Source organism: Neoarius graeffei, chromosome 4 (genome assembly GCF_027579695.1).
Source record: "Neoarius graeffei isolate fNeoGra1 chromosome 4, fNeoGra1.pri, whole genome shotgun sequence".
Taxonomy (NCBI): Eukaryota; Metazoa; Chordata; class Actinopteri; order Siluriformes; family Ariidae; genus Neoarius; species Neoarius graeffei.
Window position 1 is genome coordinate 18,218,524 of NC_083572.1, and position 22,155 is coordinate 18,240,678.

The following is a 22,155-nucleotide window of genomic DNA, read 5'->3' on the forward strand; positions in this document are numbered from 1 at the left end:
AGCTCCTTCTCCTGAGTTTCTGAAATTGATTTTTGTCTCAGCCTTTGGCTGAAGCCTATAGAGGCACCCGTCTGTATGTTAGATTAGATTAGATTAGATTAGATTAGATTAGATTAGATTAGATTAGATTAGATTAGATTAGATAAAACTTTATTGATCCCTTTGGGCGGGTTCCCTCAGGGAAATTAAGATTCCAGCAGCATCATTACAGATGAACAGAGAAAATAAATAGAGAAAGCTTCTAGATAAATTAAAATAAATTATTTACATATATAAATATAAAAAGAATAAGATATGGGGAAGGGGGGGAATAAAAGGGGGGTGGCGGCAGGAGAGATATTGCACTGTGTGTGTATGTTTGAGTTTGCGTGTGTTTAAGAATGTAAGATGGTCATTGTCGTGCTAGCCTCAGGTAGCAATTCCACAGAAAAAGTCTGGGCTCAGATCTGCACAGGTCTCTAGTTTTTTTTTTTAATTTACTTTCAGTGATAAATCTGATCTAGATAGTAAGCGAGGATAATTAGTTAGCTGATGGTAGCCAGGACCAGTAAGAATGTTATGCTTACAGTGTGCAAGTAGCCTGAGCTGCTTTTTTTCTTTTTTTTTTCTCCCCCCTACCCATACAGATGATATTATTATTTTTATTTTTTTATTTATTTATTTATTTATTTTTTAAGAAAATGGATACCTGGGCATTGCAGAAGTAGCCTTGCAAGATTTTCATTGCTAAACACCTGAGTAATCACTGAAACATTGTTTGTTGCAGCTTTGCTAGTGAGATTGCTGGTGTGGAGGATCTGGGCACCACAGGACGTGGCAACAGCATGCAGATTGGCACTTACGTAGAGAAAATGTTCATGTCGGAGCTGTCTGGAAATGTGATCGATGTGTGCCCGGTTGGAGCGCTGACATCAAAACCTTATGCATTCACAGCCCGACCCTGGGAGACAAGGTAAAACCCTTAACGTGATCAGTGGTTTAGAAATAATATTTCAAGGCTGATATGGAAGGCAGATAAAAAATGTTTAGTAAGCCTCCTATAAAGAGCAGCACCTGGTGATTTATTATGTGTATTATTTCTTTTAACAGAAAGACAGAATCTATTGATGTGCTTGATGCGGTGTGTTCTAATATCGTGGTGAGCACAAGAGGAGGAGAGGTAATGAGGGTCCTGCCTCGTCTTAATGAAGACGTCAACGAGGAGTGGATCTCGGACAAAACCAGGTAAATTTTCCAAAAACTCACACTTTATTTTTCTGTTTACTTCTGTAAACTTTTATGAGGCGCATACTCTAAATGGAACATTTGCTTGTAATTCAGTTCCCACTTTTTCCTCTTTTTTCCCCCCCTCTCTCTCTCTTTCTCTCTCTCTCTCTTGTTTCTTCTGTCAGGTTTGCCTATGATGGACTGAAGAGGCAGCGCCTGACCCAACCCATGGTCAAGGATGCCAGCGGTCAGCTGGTGCCCACTTTCTGGGAGGATGTTCTCACACGTGTAGCTGGCGTGGTAATTATCGTATATAGTTTTCTGGATGAATGCTGTGCTAAAGATTTAGTATGAACTATAGCTAATTGTTTATTTAAACAATCTTAATTTGTCTTTTTGTGACATTTTGTATGCGTGTAAATGGATTTGCAGCTCCAGGGAGTCCAGGGCTCTGAGATTGCAGCTGTTGCTGGTGGGTTGGTAGATGCAGAGTCTCTGGTAGCCTTGAAAGACCTGCTGAACAGACTGGACAGTGAAATCCTTTGCACTGAGGAGATCTTCCCTATGGCTGGTGCTGGGTGAGTTCCATTAGTTAATCTCAAGTGAGGAAATCCTATTCCTTTTTTTCCCCTTTTTATCCAATTCTGATAAAGCCCTCTATTTAGGACAGGGGTGTCGACAGGGGTGACGATTCATTGGGAATCGGTAAAACAATGACTAGGCTCATTTCCCATTCGTTTCATTTGATTCCGTTTCAGTACATTTCCAACTTTTTGTTTGATATCTTTTAAAGGGGAACTGAAGTTATTTTTAAACTTGCTTTATTTCTTAATTAACATGTTATTCAGTTACGTTTTCGGTTTTAGTAACCTTGTATCGTGACTTGTATTGGCAACTAATTGCAATTAAATATTATACTTATCGGCCTATTCGGTTTTTAGCCATGTTGAGTTTAGTTCATTTGGTACACGGCAGGCGTCACTTATCTGCGCGATCTTCACGAGACTTGTGCGAGACTTCAAAACGTGAAGCGTCAGCGAGGTGTCAGTGCCGCCATTTTGAAAACTGTTTTCCAAACGAAATATTGCGCAAAAACGAGTTTAAATGACGATTACTGCCTACTTTTTTCAAACTTTCCTGATTGCTGTCAAAACAAACAAAACTTCCAGCTTGATTACATCAGCATTCGAAAGAGGACGCGCGCGTCTTTTGATAACCCGTGTCTGAAATCGCTCCCTACTCACTATATAGGGCACTATATAGTGGAGACGCCATTTTGTAGTGCTGCCTGAAACCTTAGTGAGGATTATTTACACCCTATATAGTGCACTCAAAGTATCCCACAATGTATCACGAAAAGGAGTGTACAATAATGGTCACTAACCAAAGCAATTTATCCCATCATGCATTGTGGTCGTGCTGAAAGAAATCAAATTAAGTCTCAAATTTGATTTAATAAAAGGCAGCGGCAAAGAAGAAAGTACTCAGCCTTGATTGAAAAGAACTGAAAGGTGCCGGTACTTTGTATTGATTAATGTAGGAAATACGCTCAGTATAATATGGATTTATCACAAAATACATGTATGTATTTATTATTTTAAAAACTCACCAGCCGACTGATCTGGCATGTTTTAACTGTGCAACAGTAATGACGTAAATACCAGCGTGACGGACAAGTGTCCAAAAGCGTTTTTTTTTTTTTCATTGTATTCATTATATAGTAATTCCCTATATAGGGAGTAGTGAACGAGTGAGTGATTTCAGACACAGGGAACGTTGGCAGATATTGGTCACTTTGATTTCCGCTGTACGTTTTACTTCCATCCTACGATGTCTCGCACAGGTCTCAACAAATCTTTTTTACGGCCATTGCTTTGACATATGGACTGATGTATTACAGAGCATATTTCAAACACTCATAACTTGCTATAGCAGTGACAAAATAGCTAAATTTGTCAAAAATTTGCCTGCCCTCGCCATTCAAAAACTATGTGGTAGTAATGTGTGTGTGTGTGAGAGAGAGTGCGATTCAGTGAGCAAATTAAACAATTTGGCTTGCTTTTAATTTCCCAAAACAATTAGGCTTTCGTCCACTTTTCCTGAAAGCTTCGACTCTATCAACTTTCCTTTTCTTTGACAACATCTTGACACTTGACAGCAAGAAGCTAGATCGTGATCTTGTTTTAGTCATAAATGACTAGCTGTTTACTTGAAATAGGTTGTCACCACCTAGTGGATGGATGACCATTTGTGTTTCGTGGTAATGGTTGACTCAAAGAATGAAGAACCTTTGGTTGACGTGCGGGCCGGATGTGGCCCGTGAGCCGTACGTTTGACACCCCTGATTTAGGAGCCCTTCTAAGTGATCATGAAGTGCCTCATTTCTGAGATACTTATTGGCAATGTGTGTATGGATAACGTGTATTAAATACACTCTGAACTCTGTCCCTCATCCAGAACCGACCTGCGTTCTAATTACCTGCTGAACACCCGTATAGCTGGCATTGAAGAGTGTGATCTGCTGCTTCTGATTGGAACAAACCCACGCTTTGAGGCTCCCCTGTTCAACGCACGCATCCGAAAGAGGTGCTTGATTGTCAGCATAGCGCTGCTTGCTATAACACCATTTAATAGATTTGAGTCTTTTGATTCTTATTTCAGTGAAGATATCGGTTTAATGCAAACTACAGACATTTTTTCATCCACAGCCCTTTATTTTTTTATTTTTTATTTTTTTTTAACTCCTCTTGATGTGCCAAGAATTCTGGAGCTGGTCTAATGTGTAACATTTAAAGTAATGTTGAAATGGCTGTTTCTCTCTCTTCCTAGTTGGCTCCATAATGAGTTGCAAGTCTCTCTGGTGGGTCATCATGTAGATCTTAGCTACTCTTACAATCACCTGGGTGATTCCACTCAGGTGCTGCAGGAGATCGCTGACGGAATTCACCCTTACTGCCAGGTAACGAACGCCATCTTCTTACTGCCGTTACAACTAATATAGCTGTCTCAGTGAACGTCTAGTTGATCAGTTTATATCAGCTTTTTGACTCTAGCTTAACATATTACCTGGGTTTGACGGTCAACCCTTTTTCACTGCTAAGCTGCGAACTCTAGTTCAAGCAGTTAACTATAGATGAAAGTCTTCCGGATTTACCCAGAAATCCGGATATTTGACAAAACTCTTGAAAATCTCCGGTTTTCTGAATGGAGAAATTTATTTTTCGGATTTGTCGCATTCTTAGACGTGGCATAATTCTTCGCATTGTCCTTGCATGGGCACGGTCCTTAAATAGCCCAAACGTAGTTCACTGATTTAAAGACAGGTGTTCTTTGTTAACGGTGCACGTTAGGCGCACGCGCCTTCAGGTGCACGAGCTAAGGCGCGCAGGACTGACACCGTTCTGCGCAAGCGCAACACAATCGCACTAGAAAGCATGTTCAAGCTGCCAGTGTCGCTGCAGTCTTTTTAGTTGCGAATTACAAGTATTTCCTCATGTTAATAATTCGCCGTGTCAAAACAAGCAAAACTTTCCTCCTTCTTTCGACGTGAAGAGAGGTAAGCAATTTATTATATATTTTTTTCCATCAAAGTTGCATTTTGTGGCTTCGAAGCAAAGTTTTAGTGCCGTTTCTAGAACACAACATCAAGAAAACATGGAAGAAACAGCAATAATGGAAGAGCCGGTTTCTAAGCTGCCTAAAACTAGCAGTGTTAATTATTTTTTGTTACATAATGTACTCAGGCTGCCAGTCAGTCTGTGACACCCCCCCGAAAAATCCTAGCTACGCCCCCCTGATTTACATGAGAAATTTGGTATTCATTGGTGTGTTTAAATTTACAGACAATACAAACTAATGTAAACAATTGGCTTCAACTCGCATAAATATGAATAGGAAATGTTTAGTTCACTTTAGCTTCTGCAAACGCACAACTCTACTAAAAGATTGATAAACGAGGCTCAATGTCCCCAACATTGAAACCTGAAAGCTTTAGAAACTCTAACAGACCTTTACTTTTTAACAGTACTGTTTTGGGATTTTGCTGAGTTTACCTTCAACTGTCTGATTTTTTCAAAATAATGAACTGTGTAGCAGGAAAATCACCGCGTTTTCTAAATGCATTCCTGAAAATTACTCATTAACTAGGGGAATTAAATTTGATATTTTTGACATGTTAATCATAAATGTACATGAAAGAAAAAGGCTTAAAATTTATAACTTGTTTTAGTGGAAAATAAGTACTAAAATGCACTAGAATGCAGGGTTTTGCGTGTTATGTTATTAAAATTGTTTCGGGGGACATTACCCCCCCCATCCCCATCTTAGTTTGACTTTCAAAAGTTCAGGATTTTTTTCTTTGCTCCACTTTCATTTCTAGTTAACTGATGTGATAAAAGGCCCCTGAATCTTCATCAGATCTGGGAGTTTGTTAGTGCACAGTGTGAAAATAACGACCATGACAGGCCTTTCAGTTACATAATTTGGGCTACACCCTGTATTTCTGAATTTGGCCTTTTTCTGTCGTGATCCAGGGTAATTCAGGCTACGTTTACATTAGACCGTATCTGTCTCGTTTTCTTCGCGGATGCACTGTCCGTTTACATTAAACCGCCTGGAAACGCCGGGAAACGGGAATCCGCCAGCGTCCACGTATTCAATCCAGATCGTGTCAGCTCCGGTGCTGTGTAAACATTCAGAATACGCGGATACGCTGTGCTGAGCTCTAGCTGGCGTCTCATTGGACAACGTCACTGTGACATCCACCTTCCTGATTCGCTGGCGTTGGTCATGTGACGCGACTGCTGAAAAACGGCGCGGACTTCCGCCTTGTATCACCTTTCATTAAAGAGTATAAAAGTATGAAAATACTGCAAATTTTGATGCAAATACTGCCCATTGTGTAGTTATGATTGTCTTTAGGCTTGCCATCCTTCCACTTGCAAGTGATAAGTGATATGCGCTGGGATCACACACACAGCGGCTCAGTCCCGAATCGTGGCTTGTGCACTTCACTCGTGCGCTGTGTGAGCTGCGCAGGGCCGGAGTGCGCACCCTCCAGAGGGCACTCGCTGTTCAGGGCGGAGTGATTTGGAGCGCAGGATGCCTGCGGAGCCGAGCGTATCCGTGTATTGGCGTTGCTGTGTGCACGCAAATCGTGTATTGGTGTTGCTGTGTGCACACTAATCGTTTTAAAAACGTTAATCTGATGATCCGCTGATACGGTCTAATGTAAACATGGGCTTAGGCTTTTCTGCACGCGCAAAGTGCTGTTTTCCCAGTGCCCAGTTTAAACCTGCTGCTGCTTTTTTAGCTACAAAGTAATGAATAAATAAAGAAATCTATGAATGTTATTTTTACCTTTTATTGCAAAACGTCTACAGCATTAATCCGTCTTGATGTACATGACAAAAATAATTAGAATACAGTTAGTTGGTATTTAAAAGATGTGTTGGGGCCTGAGGAGAGCCTGGAGGAAAGGAGGCTGTGAATGAAAAAGCAAGTTCTGCACTGTTGCCATCAAAGAGACGAACCTGTAGCAGACCTGCAACACAAAAGGTTTTTCAGTCACATCACAAGAATCGGCAGTGCAATTCACAGTATGTAGCCAGGTAAAAGATCTTAGTTTAAATGAAAGGCCAGTGTCTAAGACTATCATTAACAAGAGGACCAAACTCCAAGTCACTGATTCCACCCACATTTAGACAACTGTGTGTATTTAAGATGCAAGCTGTATCTTAAACACACACAGTTGTTGTGTCCTGAATAGCTCTCTTTTATTCAGTCTTTTACCTGATTTAAATCAAATGAAACTAGGCATCAGAGAGGTATTGCAGTTGAGGTCAGATAACGTGGGATATGGGGCTATTTTTAAGTTTTTAAACAGGGATGTGATTTTTCCGCGAATTCGCGGAATTCCGCTTTTTTCACCTCAAAACTTGAAAAAAAAAATTTCCGATTTTTCCCTCAAATCTGCATTCGTATCCTATTCGTTCCGACTTTGTTTGAAAGATGGCAGCCTCGGATTTGCATCTTTACGCCTCGATCACGGAGGCTACCATCTTTCAACTCTTTGTTTGAAGCGAGCGCATTCATTGGTTGTTACAGCGTGATGGGCCAATCACGTACCTCGTTTCATCTCATTGACGTAATTGCGTCATTTACGCAATTACATCATTGAGATGAAACGAGGTACGTGATTGGCCCATCGCTCTGTAACAACCAATGAACGCGCTTGTTAGATAGCTGTACGTAAGCTCGCTTCAAACAGAGTTGAAAGATGGCAGCCTCCGTGATCGAGCGTAAAGTGCGCGCGCGTGAGTGAGAGAGAGTGCGCGCGCAAGAGAGAGTGCACGCGAGCGAGTGAGAGAGAGCGAGCGTGAGAGAGAGCGCGTGAGAGAGAGCGCGTGAGAGAGAGCGCGAGAGAGAGAGCATGAGAGAGAGAGAGAGAGAGAGTGCGTGTGCGCGAGTGAGAGAGTGTGAGAGAGTGAGTGAGTGAGTGTGTGTGTCAGAGTTGCATGTTGACCATTAAATTGGCTTGAATTTGTTAATCATGACAAGTTTTTTCTTGTGTGTTTGCTTGCCATTTTAGTACAATTTTTAAGTCAGAAAACCCCAAAACCCAGGAGCTTCGGGGGGCTTCCCCCCTTGTCCCCCCACCAGGGTGCTGCCCTGGACCAGCTGGGGGCCTGTGGCCCCCAGACCCCCGCCTAAAATTTTCAGATAATTTCACCAGCCCCAAATCACATCCCTGTTTAAATGATACAGGAATTATTAGGAGAATTTGGTACAATAGGGTAGTAAACATTCTGGTTCACACTCCAGTCCAGAAGGTGGCGGTAATGCACCTAAAAGCTGTTTGCCAACTGCCATGAAACAATATGAAAGATTATTTACCTAATGTGGAAATCCCGCTCTGGTCATTGGTACGCGAGTCTCGCTCCTCCACAAAATCATGGCGTGCCGATCGCCGTTGATGGAGAATTCGTGCTCTGCGCGAGGCTTATGGCTAGTTCGATGAACCTGGAACAACATGGGAATGGTGCGGATTTTGTGTCAATTATGAGAAATGCATGCTAATTTTGGTGTTTTTAAAGAAGAAAGTCAAGACATTGGGTTTTATGCAGCCAAGTTTATTTAATCAACATTTTGGGGTTTTTTTTTCCTTTCTACTTTTGGTAGCATATTTTGGGCGCTTGACCTTAATTTGGGCACCTTTTTAATTTGGGCGCCTACGATGTTCTCCGTCGCAGGTTTCATGTAATTGAAAGGCCTGCATGAATGCATTCAGAAGTATCGTCTTTCACTTTCTGAACACACATCCTTCAGAGTCTATACACTATAAACATTTGGTAATCAGCAATTATGGACAAGATGGTAGATGCAAGTCTTAATTGTTTTCAACTATTTAATGTAAGTGCCTCTGCTTTAGAAAAGCAGTACTGTAGTAGTAGAACTCCTACTTAGTTTGGTGCGAATGCATTCTGAAAGGTTGTTTCTTTCTTGGACCACATTTGCTATTTTTATTATATATAAAACCTTAACCTTGGCACTGTTCATTTGTTTATTTATTCAGCTTCAAGCATTTTATCTGGGTTGCGGTGAATCTAAATTTGGAGCTAGAGCCCTGCACTCCCGCGGGAGTCCCACGGGACCCGCGGGACTCAACGCAAAGCAGTGCGGCGCGGGACAAGTTTTGAAAGCTCATTGCGGGCGTGGGCGGGAGGGGGAGTGCACAATGCGGGCGGGAGAGGTGATAAGCTGCAGTCCCGCTAACTAAAAACGTGTTTAAAATAAAATGTATAAATTATTAATTTATGTCTATCATATATAATTTGTGCTGGATATTTTATTTGGCATTAATAAAAACATTTTAAAATGCCTAAATTTGCGGATGTGGTCTAATCTCGCGTACGTATCCGATTCCTTTCCGCTCTTCCGTGTTTGAGATCTCCGATCATGGCAGAAGAGCAGAGCTCCTCTAGTGAAGCTCACAGTGCTTCAGAAGTAAGTGCTGCTTTAAAAAGAGGTACATTTACCGTTAAAAAGTCAAGAGTCCTGAAATCAGGCATTTGGAAGTCGTTCTCACTCGTGTACGACACAGAGGGAAATCAGCTGCCCTTTGCTTGTTATGATAAGTGTTGTGAGCTGTAGATATTTATGCTCAAATCCACTCAAAGTAGGGGGCGGGGCACCATCACGCTGTGTCTTTAAATTATATTAATTTCTTATAGGCCTACTTGTATTTCCTAGAATCAGGGTTTCCGCAGAGTCTTAAAAAGTCTAAAATTTGATAATCCTAATTTAAGGCCTTAAAAAGTCTAAAATACGAGCATATTTTGCATTGTAGGTCTTAAATGTAATTTTGTGAAGTCTTAAATCCTTACGTCCATTTACCCCATTTTGCTTTTTTTTTTGTTAAATGCGTTGGTGATATTCATAATTAGTCATATAGGCTAGGCCTACTTAGTATCAGTAGGCTACGCTGCAAACTACAAATGAGACACAGTGGAATCCGGCGTCTAGCCCGGTTGGCATGGTGATGCACAGGGCATGGTACGCGCGCATTTAGACAGTAGAGCCTAAAAGAAGCGAGGGAGATTGTCACAGTTTGTAGCAAAATGGGCAAATGCAAGTTTAACGGCTGCTGGCTTGAACGCAATTATTTCGTAGACTGGTTAAAACGTGTACCAAATAATCCGTTTGAGGCGTACTGCACATTGTGCAAAAGAACACTCAAACTCGGCACCCTGGGCGTAAAGGCACCGGAATCGCACGCGAAAGCGGAGAAGCACCAGGCTGCCCATAAAAATCTGCAACAATCGCATGCCATCACTCAATTTTGTTCACCGTTGTCAGGTCCAAGCACATCTCGAGACGGTGTATCAGCTAACTCCGTGCGAACTGTAACGTTACAACACACAAACCGTACGGAATCGAATGCCTCATCTTCAAGTGATTTGCGGGATGTCTTTGGCTCCACTGCAACTTTAAAAGCCGAAGCGTTGTGGATTTTAAACACAGTGACAATGCATCACTCGTATAAAAGCAATGACAAGATTGGGGAGCTTTTTCAGGCCATGTTTCCTGATTCTAACATTGCCCAAACGTTCCACTGCAGCTGGCAGAAGAGGCAGAGAGCAAGGCTGGTAGCCGAATGGCCCAGCTCCTTTCAAAATCGAATGCCCTTAGGAGGGCTTGTAAAGAAAAAATGCTTGAGTTGAAAGGATTAGAGGAGGAGATTGCAACCAAAGGAGCAGAGCTCAGATACCTGTACATGTAGTGCTCTCTCTCTCTCTCTCTCTCTCTCTCTCTATTTAATCAATTTGTTAATGATCTAGCGTAATGCAGTGGTTTTCAAACTTTTTCAAACCCTTTCCTAACATCCCTTTCTCCCTCTCTGACCCCACACCCCCATTTTAGTCGGTTCGTCAATGATTAATGCCATAACGTTCCACTTCATGTTATATTTCTGTTCCTCATTAATGCAAGCGCGCACCCTAGGGATGTAATGAGTTCATTGGTGAATGATAATAAATTTTGTTATTTTGAAAATAATTCAGGCGCTCCCAATTTTCTTTATTTTTTGTGTGGCATAAGTCTTAAATTTAACCTGTTATGGTCTTAAAAAGTCTTAAATTGAACTTGTTCAAGCCTGCAGAAACCCTGTAGAATGTAAATGTGAGCAGTGACATATAAGCTATGTACAATATTCTTAATATCCACTGTAGATTTTGGTAGGTGTGTTGGGTATCTCTGTAAAGCCTCAGCTGCACATGCCGCCTGGCAACGTGCACCCTCGCTACATGCGCTAGGTGAAGGATCGGTCAGTGGAGAGCTCAGCTAAGCTCAGCATGTTTAATTCCCCAAGCCAACGACAAGAACTTTCGTGAGAAATAACGCGAACGTCTGCATCATGCGGGATTTGCAGGCGGGAGCGGGACAAAATATGGCAGGCGCGGGCGGGAGCGGGACTGAAAATCATAATTCTTTGCGGGAGCGGGACTGCACAATGCGGGAGCGGGACTGAAAATTCTGTCCCGTGCAGACCTCTATCTGGAGCCTATGAATCAAAGCAGTAATCTCATCTCATCTCATTATCTCTAGCCGCTTGACAGCTGTTAGCGAACAAGAGCAATTAGTGTGTGTAAAATTATTCCTGTTATTGAACTTGATGTGCACATACTGTATGCTGGCAAGGTGAAAGGTAAAATTGTCCTTGTCTGCATCATAATTCACAAATTAACACTACCTTAGATTCCGAACAAAGTTGGTCCCATATCGATCGGACGCTACTAAATTGAATTTTATCACATCATGTATAGGAGTCATTGGTATAGACCCTTTTCAGTCACGTGACCTTCGTAAACGCGACCGCCATTTTGGACATGTAGTGGACTTCGGCTCGAATCAGTTTGAATGCGAGGAAGGCGACAAACGAAAAACATAAAAGAAAAAGGAGCGAGATGCAGAAAACACCTTCACTATCCAGCGACGTAGGGCATTTACAGGGCGAGCAGAGGGAGAGGTATTTGCAAAAATTGAGGTTAGCAGGCTTAGAGAACGACGTTTACCTGCTTCCACCAGGATTGTTCACTGACGTACGGAAGTACACGAAGCCCTCGTCTTTACCTGACTTCGGCCCACATGATCTGTATACCTATGTCATTAAAAACCCATCGCCATACACATGCATGCCAACGTCCGAGGTTCCGGAGCGCGCTCCGGCTTGCTCCAGGAGTGCTCCGGCCGAGGTTACAGAGCGCGCACCGGCTTGCTCCGGAGCAAGCCGCTTAATTTGAGGGCAACCTCGGCCGGAGTGTGCTCCGGAACCTCGGCCGGAGAACTCCGGGAGCAAGCCGGCGCGCGCTGCTTAATTTGAGGGGAACCTCAGCCCGAGCACTCCGGGAGCAAGCCGGCGCGCGCTGCTTAATTTGAGGGGAACCTCGGCCCGAGCACTCCGGGAGCAAGCTGGCGCGCACTGCTTAATTTGAGGGGAACCTCGGCCGGAGCACTCCGGGAGCAAGCCGGCGCGCGCTGCTTAATTTGAGGGGAACCTCGGCCGGAGCACTCCGGGAGCAAGCCGGCGCGCGCTGCTTAATTTGAGGGGAACCTCGGCCCGAGCACTCCGGGAGCAAGATGGCTCGCGCTGCTTAATTTGAGGGGAACCTCGGCCGGAGCACTCCGGGAGCAAGCCGGCGCGCGCTGCTTAATTTGAGGGGAACCTCGGCCGGAGCACTCCGGGAGCAAGCCGGCGCGCGCTGCTTAATTTGAGGGGAACCTCGGCCGGAGCACTCCGGGAGCAAGCCGGCGCGCGCTGTTTAATTTGAGGGAGAGCAAGCCAGAGCGCGCTCCGGAACCTCGGACGTCGGCTCCGGCAGCTATTTATACTGGATCCGGTGTAAATAGCTGCCGGATCATAATTACAGTAAACTAGTAAATACAGTAAAGGAAAAACTTGAGACTGAAAGGTTTTAACAGTCATCCAAATGACTGAACGTAAACATTGCTACAGTAACATACCAGCTACTTGTTGACATTAGCTAGTCAACAATAGCTACTACAGAAGAACAAAGCGGTTACAATGGGTTATTTTAGCCTATTTGGTTACACACTCGCCGCCACAGAATGTTAACAGCAATGTAATGCCTTTTCTGGCTAATTTTATTCGTCTTACCTCCAACAAAGTGGTCACTACACAAGCGTTGGTATGCCGAGGGCTGCCAATCTGTTAATGGCCGCTATCCATCTTCTCCGTTGGGATCCGATAAAATGATAAACCTTGCCTTGTTTGTTGATGGTTACTACATCCAGGTGCACAACAATATAGTGGCATGATGGAAGTCTTGCTGAAAGTAAAAACTTTCTTTGCTGCCGTTCCTCAATGTTGGCTGTGGTAAACTACTGGTAGTACACGTCCAAAATGGCGGCCGCGTTTGTCGTGACGTCACGTGAAAAGGGTCCATAGCTAGATATAGATATCGGATTGCCTTAAAAATCAAAATTGTAACGTGTCGTGTGAAAGTCGAGGGATTACATTCATGCTGGACACAAGGCAGAAATACCTCCTGAATGAGACACCAGTGCACCATGCGGGCACACGTCCACACACACTTTCACACCTACAGCAGTTCATAGTAACCAACCTTTCTGTTTTGGGATGTGGGAGGAAACTGCTGCACCATCACGGCACCCACTGTTTGTGTTTTATTTTTAAAAGGTGGTCACTGAAGTCATTTCTTACTCATTTTGCAGAAAAGTAAAGAATGTATCAGGATTAGGCACCAGCTCCAGGATCAGCATAAACACCTAGTTGTTGGAAAAATGAACGTGTACCATTGAGTTCATCCAAGATGGCAATTATAACCCTGACCGCACTGTTTCCTGGTGTTAGGTGCTGGCCCAGGCCAAGCGGCCAGTAGTGGTGGTTGGAAGCTCCTGTCTCCAGAGGGCAGATGGTGCTGCCATCTTGAGTGCTGTATCCACAATTGCTCAGAATGCTCGTGTCAGCAGTGGGGTTGATGAGGGATGGAAGGTCCTTAATGTGCTGCACAGGTTAGTCCAGTTTCTTGTCTGTCTAACTTTTTATAAAGTAACTGCCTTGTATGTGCCAAGTGCATGTTCAGACATTGGTAGTAGATTAGATAGATTGTGCCTAGTCAGTGCATTAGTAAGGTGACAGCTCATTAAAGGAGAACTGAAGTCATATTTAAACTTGCTTTATGTCTTAATTAACGTGTTATTCAGTTACGTTTTCGGTTTTAGTAACCTTATATCGTGACTCATATTGGCAACTAATTTCAATTAAATATTATACTTATCGGCCTATTCGGTTTTTAGCCATGTTGAATTTAGTTCGTTTGGGCCACGGCAGGCGTCGCTTATCCACATGATCTTCACGAGACTTTGAAACGTCAAGTGTCAGCCAGGTGTCAGTGCTGCCATTTTGAAAACTGTTTTCCAAACGAAATATTGCGCAAAAACGAGTTTCAATGACGATTACTACCTACTTTTTTCAAACTTTCCTGATTGCCATCAAAACAAACAAAACTTCCGGCTTGATTATGTCAGCATTCGAAAGAGGGCGCGCGCGCGTCTTTTGACAACGTTGGCGAATGTTGGTCACTTTTTGATTTCCGCTGTATGTTTTTACTTCTGTCCTACGATGTCTCGCACACGTCTTAACGTATCTTGTTTACGGCCATTGCTTTGACATACGGACTGATATATTACATAGCATATTTTAAACACTCATAACTTGCTATAGCAGTGACAAAGTAGCTATCAAAATCAGGGCTTTGAACTGGTTCAAGGAACGAAAACGAAAACCGGGAACTTTTTCTATTTCACATGGAACAGAAACGAAACCAGAAACTTTATTATTTTTTTTATGTTCCGGAACAGAAACGCTTATTAAAAATAATGGTAACCGGTTAATACCGGTTTTTATTTCGTTCCTCAAAGTTTCCGTAGCCTACAAATAAAAAAGTCATTCTTCTCCTGCGCAAGTTTCTATGACCCGCTGGGGTTCACTTCCTGTGTGATGTTCGCTGACTGAATGGAGAGAGCGGGAGGGTGGACTACTATCACGTCTCCACATCTTAAATAAGAGGTAAATATTGCAGTCTATTTTTATTCAAAAACGTCAATTTCAAACACGATATCAATATATTTGTCCATGTTAATGAGAGGCTCACGAACATTAAATGACGTTAACCTCTGTTAGCCTATCAATGCATAGGGCCTGACTCGCCTTTGGTAACACACTAAACGAATTCTCTTTCATTTTTGGCACTTTTTCTGTTTGTGTAGATGGGAAGACATACTGAGAATCCAAATCGCCAACATTTGAAATAATAATTGTTTTGAATTATTTCTTGTCTTATTTAATGAAGGTTGTAATAGAATTAGCCTACGTTTGGCTTAAGCTGGATGAGACAGAGACATAATTTTATAGCCATTTGTTAAACAGCTGACAGGGAACGTAATTAACCGTTCCGGGAACAAATTTTTTTTTTGTTCTAACCGGTTCGGGAATGTCTATTTAATGGTGGAACCCAAAACCGGAAACGTTAAAATTCTGTTTCTGTTCGGAACGAACCAATAGGAAAAAAATTCTGGTTCAAAGCCCTGATCAAAATGCATCCCTATATTTAATAAAATGAGAGAAATAGAATTTTGATGATAAAAATTTGCCTTCAGTTCCCATTTAATAGTCCATTTTTGTTCTAGAGGAGTTAATTTTTTCCTACAAAACTTTTACTGGATTTTAGATGATTAAACTAACTGTTCAATCTAAGGCACGCTGAAGAGTGTGTGTGTGTGTGTGTGTGTGTGTGTGTGTGTGTGTGTGTGTGTGTGTGTGTGTGTGTAGAGTGGCCAGTCAGGTAGCAGCACTGGATCTGGGCTATAAACCTGGTGTGGAGGCAATCAGAAAGAACCCACCCAAGGTGCTGTTCCTGCTGGGAGCTGATGCTGGCTGCATTACTAAAGCAGACCTGCCCAAAGACACCTTCATTATCTATCAGGGTGAGTCTAGTCTTTCACAGGTTTCACAGGAGCAATTTAGTTAATTATACGGTTCCTGTGTGCTTTACGTTAACTGCATTCCCAGGGCAATGAGCATCCCACAACAGTCATCTCTCACTCCTAATGCAGGTCACCATGGTGATGTGGGAGCCTCCATGGCGGATGTCATCCTGCCTGGTGCAGCATACACAGAGAAGAACGGCACATACGTAAATACAGAGGGGCGTGCCCAGCAAACCAGGGTGGCAGTCACCCCACCTGGTATGGCCCGCGATGACTGGAAGATCCTTCGAGCCATTTCTGAGGTGCGTGTGCGCGGACATAATTTAATACACAGTGTATGTGCTTATTAGTTTATTTAAACAGTATGAACCAGAGTGAAGTAGATATTTTTGGTTTGGTTTAGTTTCACACTGCACATTAGTAAACAAACCAAAACAAAATTGTCTGAGGGTCCTGTAGGCCTATAAACATCCTTGTAAAACTTTCATTCATTGATCAGAAATACTACAGTGAAAAAAAGGAAACGAAGCTTTGGCATGTGCATTTAGAAATTGCAAAAACTATCCAAAGACAGAGAACATGGAGCTGGCACTCAATAAGTTACTAGATTGACTGACTAATCATTTTAAAATGTGCATTGTACCTTTTTTATTTTTTCTATTCGTCATTCCAAATATCCAGAATACCTGGTGCAACTGTGCTGCCTGGTAACTCAGTTTAGCAGCTCACTTCTCCAAAAAGAAAATGTTACAAGCAATGCAAAATATACAATATTGAATCAACCTATTACAGAAAGTGAACCAGAGTCCAATTGCTTTCTCACTCCAATCGAATCCTCATCGACTTTGCTTGGAACTGGAGTAAAGGCGACTCACTCAGACAGTCTTGGACTGGTTGTTTTGGTCCACGCCAGAGTGGAGATAACATGTCCTCATCTACACAAGAGAACTGTACCTGGTTGGAAAATCCACAAGGTTTCGATTCAAACAGACTAAAAAAGCACCCTTTAGTGACTTTCTGAATGGCAGGCTTTATTTATTTATTTTTAAATATAAATCTCATTTATATTGGGCTCTCTCCCTCAGAGGTATTTGTCAGGATTTTTCCCAGCTTGTACTCTGTTTTGTCTTTGCTAGCTGGCTGGAGTCACTCTGCCCTACGAGACATTAGACGAGGTGAGGAACAGACTGGCAGAGGTGGCCCCCAACCTGGTGCGTTATGATGATGTGGAGGAAGCAAACTACTTCAAACAGGCTAATGAGCTTTCAAAGGTTGGTGGAGGTTTTTTCTTTTCCTCTCCCTTTTTATTTTTTGGATAAAATATGATAAAGTATGGCGAAAATATAAATTCCTGTGCCTGTATAGGGGACGACTCAAAAGAAGTCATCTTTTTTTAAGAAACTGTCTGAGGGAGCATGTCATGTTTGCACCCTTGATGAAATGAAATAAATAAGCAAGTCATTAGCTATGAACTGTGGTATTTCTCTTCAGAGATAAAATATACTGTTTGAGTCTGACATCTAGCCAGGATTGGGAAGGTTGGGAGTGTTTTTCTGAAAATAGGGTGTGTAACTTGTTTGTGACCAGGGGGGCAAATTTTGAAAATTGAATCTTTTTTGGTGCAATCTGGTGACTTCTGGAGCTGCAATTGAGCCTTAAAAAGAAATGAACGAAAACATTAATTTTAAGTGTGAATTATGTTTTATTAGGCATTTAACACATTTTATTTACTAACTTAATAAAACGTTAACAATATTTTTTTTTAATTTAGTTTCTTACTCCTTAACCAGAACTTTACAAATCACTGTAATTATCAATAAAATCTTTTACAAATTCCTGCAATAAAAGCAGAAACCTTAAATTATAATTTCTAGTGCACTTAAGACAAAAAAAAAATACAAATTGTTGCAATCAAGTCCTATTACACAGAATACATCTTTACTATATACAACAAAGATGATAAATGAGATTCAGCCAACTCTGAAGATTAATATTATGAAATATATACATATATATACAACTGAAAATAATAGCTACCTTTAACAAGTTTTGATTTTACGAAATGTACATAAAATGTATTTTTTGATTCTCTTAAAAAATGCAATAAACAGGAGTTAAAAATAAGTAAAATTAAGTTACAAATGAAAGGAAATTTTCCTGTAGTTACTTGAAATGTAAATACTGTAAACGATACAAAAAGTTCAATAATAATGGTAGTTTATGAAAGTACTATTTAAGATAATGTAAATCTTGGCGAAAGTGAAACCAATCGAAACCGAAAGGGTGAGTGTGATTATCATGCCGTTACCATGGGAACAGTCTTTTATGAACGCGGAAGTGGGCTGTCAGCGCGCCGAGTCCGGTGTGACTGAGGAAGGTGACAAGTTTTGTTTCACCTAATTTAGGTCATTTTAAAAACTATAATATTATTTGGCAGTGGGCACCTTGGAAACTGTAAAGTATAAAGTTTGTCAATATGTTTATCATGCTTGTATGATAAACTCTTGAAGATATTTATCTAAATACATGACCTACTCACTCTAAACCTGCCGAGCTTTGCTAGCGAAACTCTCAAAACTCGTAGTATTTTGCTTCCATTCAAGCCTCGTTTTGAAGTCTGACCAATAAGAACGCTACATTTTTGGCAGTAAATTTGATTTTCTCGATTTAACTTCCATATATGGAAAGCACACGTGCTGGGCACGCCCTGGGAAGCTGCTGACCGTTAACAAAAATGTCCATAGAAATGCACGAAATTACCTCACAAAACAACAAAATTTCACAAAATTTTGGTTAGCGCGGGTTAGTATAAAGTTTATAGGGCGTTTGGGGTTTTATGGCCGTGTTTTTTGAGAATTGGCCGTGTAAAACACTGCTGCACGGCTCGCTAGCTAAGCCTGTGCATCTAGCTGCATGACGATGTGCTTAGTTTCATGCGTTTCCTGATTCAGAAACATTCAGATGCCATTCATGAAAGCTGATTAATCTGATGAATTGGGCAGAGTGCAGTCGATGGTAGGCTACAGAACAAGTAGCGTGTGCTCTGATTTACTAAGCATGCAAAGATATATATATATATATATATATATATATATATATATATATATATATATATTGTGTGACAAATTGTGACACAAATCTATGACTCTTAAAATCAGTACAATAAAAAAATGAATCACAATTATCTGGCTGTGTAATCTTAATTTTTCCTAGCTGTAATTGTGGTGTTTAGACAGTAGAGAGCTGATATTTTTCAAAAATATCATAAGAAAATCTAATCATGAACCCAAGATTGTGAATCAAATCTGTGAATTGGGTGAATCATTATATACCTAATAATTACAGCATCGCTTTACATCGGACCACTGTGAACCACAAGCTGTTTAAAAGAACATGCCAAATAACTTGGTGTCTTGCAAAAGTATCCATCCCCCTTGGTGTTTGTTCTGTTTTGTTGCATTACAAGATGGAATTAAAATGGGTTTTTGGAGAGTTATCACCATTTGATTAACACAACATGCCTACCACTTTTAAAGGTGCAAACTGTTTTATTGTGACAAACAATAATTAAGGTGGAAAAAAAAACGAAATCTGGAGTGTGCATAGGTATTCACCCCCTTTCGTATGAAACCCCTAAATAAGAGCTGGTCCAACCAATTCACTTCATAAGTCACATAATTAGTTGATTAAGATCCACCTGTGTGCAATCAGTGTCACATGATGTCTGTATAAATCAACCTGTTCTGGAAGGACCCTGACTCTGCAATACTACTAAGTGAGCACCATGAGAACCAAGGAGCCTCCAAGCAGGTCAGAGACAAAGTTGTGAAGAAGTATGGATCAGGGTTGGGTTATAAAAAATATCCTAAACTTTGAATATCCCAGGGAGCATCATTAAATCCATTATAGCAAAATGGAAAGAATATGGCACCACTACAAACCTGACAAGAGAAGGCTGTCCACCAAATCTCACAGACCAGGCAAGGAGGGCATTAATCAGAGATGCAACAAAAACACCAAAGACAACACTGAAGGAGCTGCAAAGATCCACAGTGGAGATGGGAGTATCTGTCCATAGGATGACTTTAAGCTGTACACTCTACAGAGCGGGGCTTTATGGAAGAGTGGCCAGAAAAAAGCCATTGCTGAAGAAAACATGTTTGGAGTTTGCCCAACAGCATGTGGCAGACTCCCCAAACACATGGAAGAAGATTCTCTGGTCAAATGAGACTAAAATTGAACTTTTTGGCTATGTGTAGTGCAAACCCATCACCCTGAGAACACCATTCCTACAGTGAAGCACGGTGGTGGCAGCATCATGCTGTGGGGATATTTTTCATCTGCAGGGACAGGAAAGCTGGTCTGGACTGAAGGAAAGATGGATGGCACTAAATACAGGGCAATTCTGGAGGAAAACCTGTTTGAGTCAGCCAGAGGTTTGAGACTGAGATGAAGGTTCATGTTCCAGCAGGACAATGACCATAAACACACTAAAGCTGCACTGGAGTGGTATAAAGGGAAACATTTAAATGTTTTGGAATGGCCTAGTCAAAGCCTGGACCTCAGTCCAATTGAGACTCTGTGGCATAACTTGAAGATTGCTGTACACCAATGCAACCCATCTAACTTGGAATTGGAGCAGTTTTGCCTTGAGGAATGGATAAAAATCCCAGTGGCTAGATGTGCTAAGCTTATTAGCTCTATCTCTATTGAGACATACCCAGAAAGACTTGCAGCTGTAATTGCAGCAAAAGGTGTCTCTACAAAGTATTGACTTTGGGGGGTACCCATGCACACTCTAGATTTCTGCTTTTTCATCTTAATTATTGTCATCTCATCTCATTATCTCTAGCTGTTTTATCCTGTTCTACAGGGTCGCAGGCGAGCTGGAGCCTATCCCAGCTGACTACGGGTGAAAGGCGGGGTACACCCTGGACAAGTCGCCAGGTCATCACAGGGCTGACACATAGACACAAACAACCATTCACACTCACACCTACGGTCAATTTGGAGTCACCAGTTAACCTAACCTGCATGTCTTTGGACTGTGGGGGAAACCGGAGCACCCGGAGGAAACCCACGCGGACACTGGGAGAACATGCAAACTCTGCACAGAAAGGCCCTCGCCGGCCACGGGGCTCGAACCCGGACCTTCTTGCTGTGAGGCGACAGCGCTAACCACTACACCACCGTGCCGCCCCTTAATTATTGTTTGTCACAATAAAACAATTCACACCTTTTAAAGTAGTAGGTATGTTGTGTAAATCAAATGGTGCTAACCTTCCAAAAATCCATTTTAATTCCAGCTTGTAATGCGACAAAATGGGACAAATACCAAGGGGGATGAATACTTTTGCAAGACACTGCACTTTGAAGAAGTCAAGGTTGAATGAAGGAAGGGGGGAAAAAATGCTGGTGACCACTAGCTTATGGCGCTTACTTGTCCATCAGGCAACGATCAATTTAAAACAAACAAAACCCTAATATCCCAGGCTACTGATTTGTCCATCCCCACCCCTGTTATCCTCCTTGGCAGGTATTTAGATTATATTTCTTCTCTTTTCCCAGGCTGTGAATCAGTCTCTGCTTGCAGAGCCTCTTGTTCCTCCTCAGCTTTCAGTGAAAGATTTCTACATGACAGGTAATGACTGATGCTCTTTTTCCATCATGTAGTGTCAACTTGGCTTTTACAAAGACTAGGGCTTTGTGATTTGTATGTCGTTGTGCATAGTTCTGCAGTTTATTTTAATAGCACTGTGCTTGAACTGTAATCTGATGACTTTTTTTTTTTTTTTCCTCCCTTAATAGACTCCATCAGCAGGGCCTCCCAGACCATGGCTAAGTGTGTAAAGGCTGTGACAGAGGGAGCAGCAGCAGTAGAGGAGCCTGCTATCTGCTAAAACGCACCTTTTACCATCTTAAAATCGAATGAATTTTAGTGTTTGATTCATTCCACACTTACAGCTGATAAATCTTGCTTCTATTTAAATCCGCTAACAAAAATGTTGTACACGTTTCGTTCCCACCCTGAGATGGAGGGAGAACTGCTTTTGTTATCGAAAGCTCGTAATGAATAAAGTTGTATGATGTCCATTTGTTCTCATGTACACTATCTGTACTGGCAACATGAATTCAAACCATATCAGAGTTAATGTGGAAGAGAAACTGAGGTGGTTCATGCTAAATTTATTCAGTTATGTCTCTCTAGCTGTTATGAGCATTCAGTTCTCTGCTTTATAATATTCTAGACTTTGCTGTCAAACTGTAGAAAGAGAGATATGCATCAGTTGTAGCACTTAATTCTATAAAAATGACGTTATGTAGAGGTTGATAGGGGGCATCCTCTCTTACACTCTGCTTCTGTGTTGAAGCTTGTACTTGCTTTAATGATTTCGACTTCGTCTTTATTATCTGCATGGT

General features: G+C 41.8%; 1 protein-coding gene across 1 annotated transcript in view; it reads left to right on the forward strand.

Moving 5' to 3' along the window:
• ndufs1 (NADH:ubiquinone oxidoreductase core subunit S1) overlaps nucleotides 1-21,828 on the forward strand; it is a 30,481-nt gene extending 8,653 nt beyond the window's left edge. The window contains exons 8-19 of the mRNA XM_060918968.1: nucleotides 767-952; nucleotides 1,090-1,224; nucleotides 1,392-1,506; nucleotides 1,639-1,784; nucleotides 3,664-3,792; nucleotides 4,036-4,165; nucleotides 13,598-13,758; nucleotides 15,578-15,732; nucleotides 15,862-16,037; nucleotides 16,872-17,006; nucleotides 21,304-21,376; nucleotides 21,544-21,828. Of these exons, the coding sequence (XP_060774951.1) occupies nucleotides 767-952; nucleotides 1,090-1,224; nucleotides 1,392-1,506; nucleotides 1,639-1,784; nucleotides 3,664-3,792; nucleotides 4,036-4,165; nucleotides 13,598-13,758; nucleotides 15,578-15,732; nucleotides 15,862-16,037; nucleotides 16,872-17,006; nucleotides 21,304-21,376; nucleotides 21,544-21,635 (1,633 nt within the window). The 3' untranslated portion in view covers nucleotides 21,636-21,828. The remainder of the gene's footprint in view (nucleotides 1-766; nucleotides 953-1,089; nucleotides 1,225-1,391; nucleotides 1,507-1,638; nucleotides 1,785-3,663; nucleotides 3,793-4,035; nucleotides 4,166-13,597; nucleotides 13,759-15,577; nucleotides 15,733-15,861; nucleotides 16,038-16,871; nucleotides 17,007-21,303; nucleotides 21,377-21,543) is intronic.
• The last annotated feature ends 327 nt before the right edge of the window (nucleotides 21,829-22,155 follow it).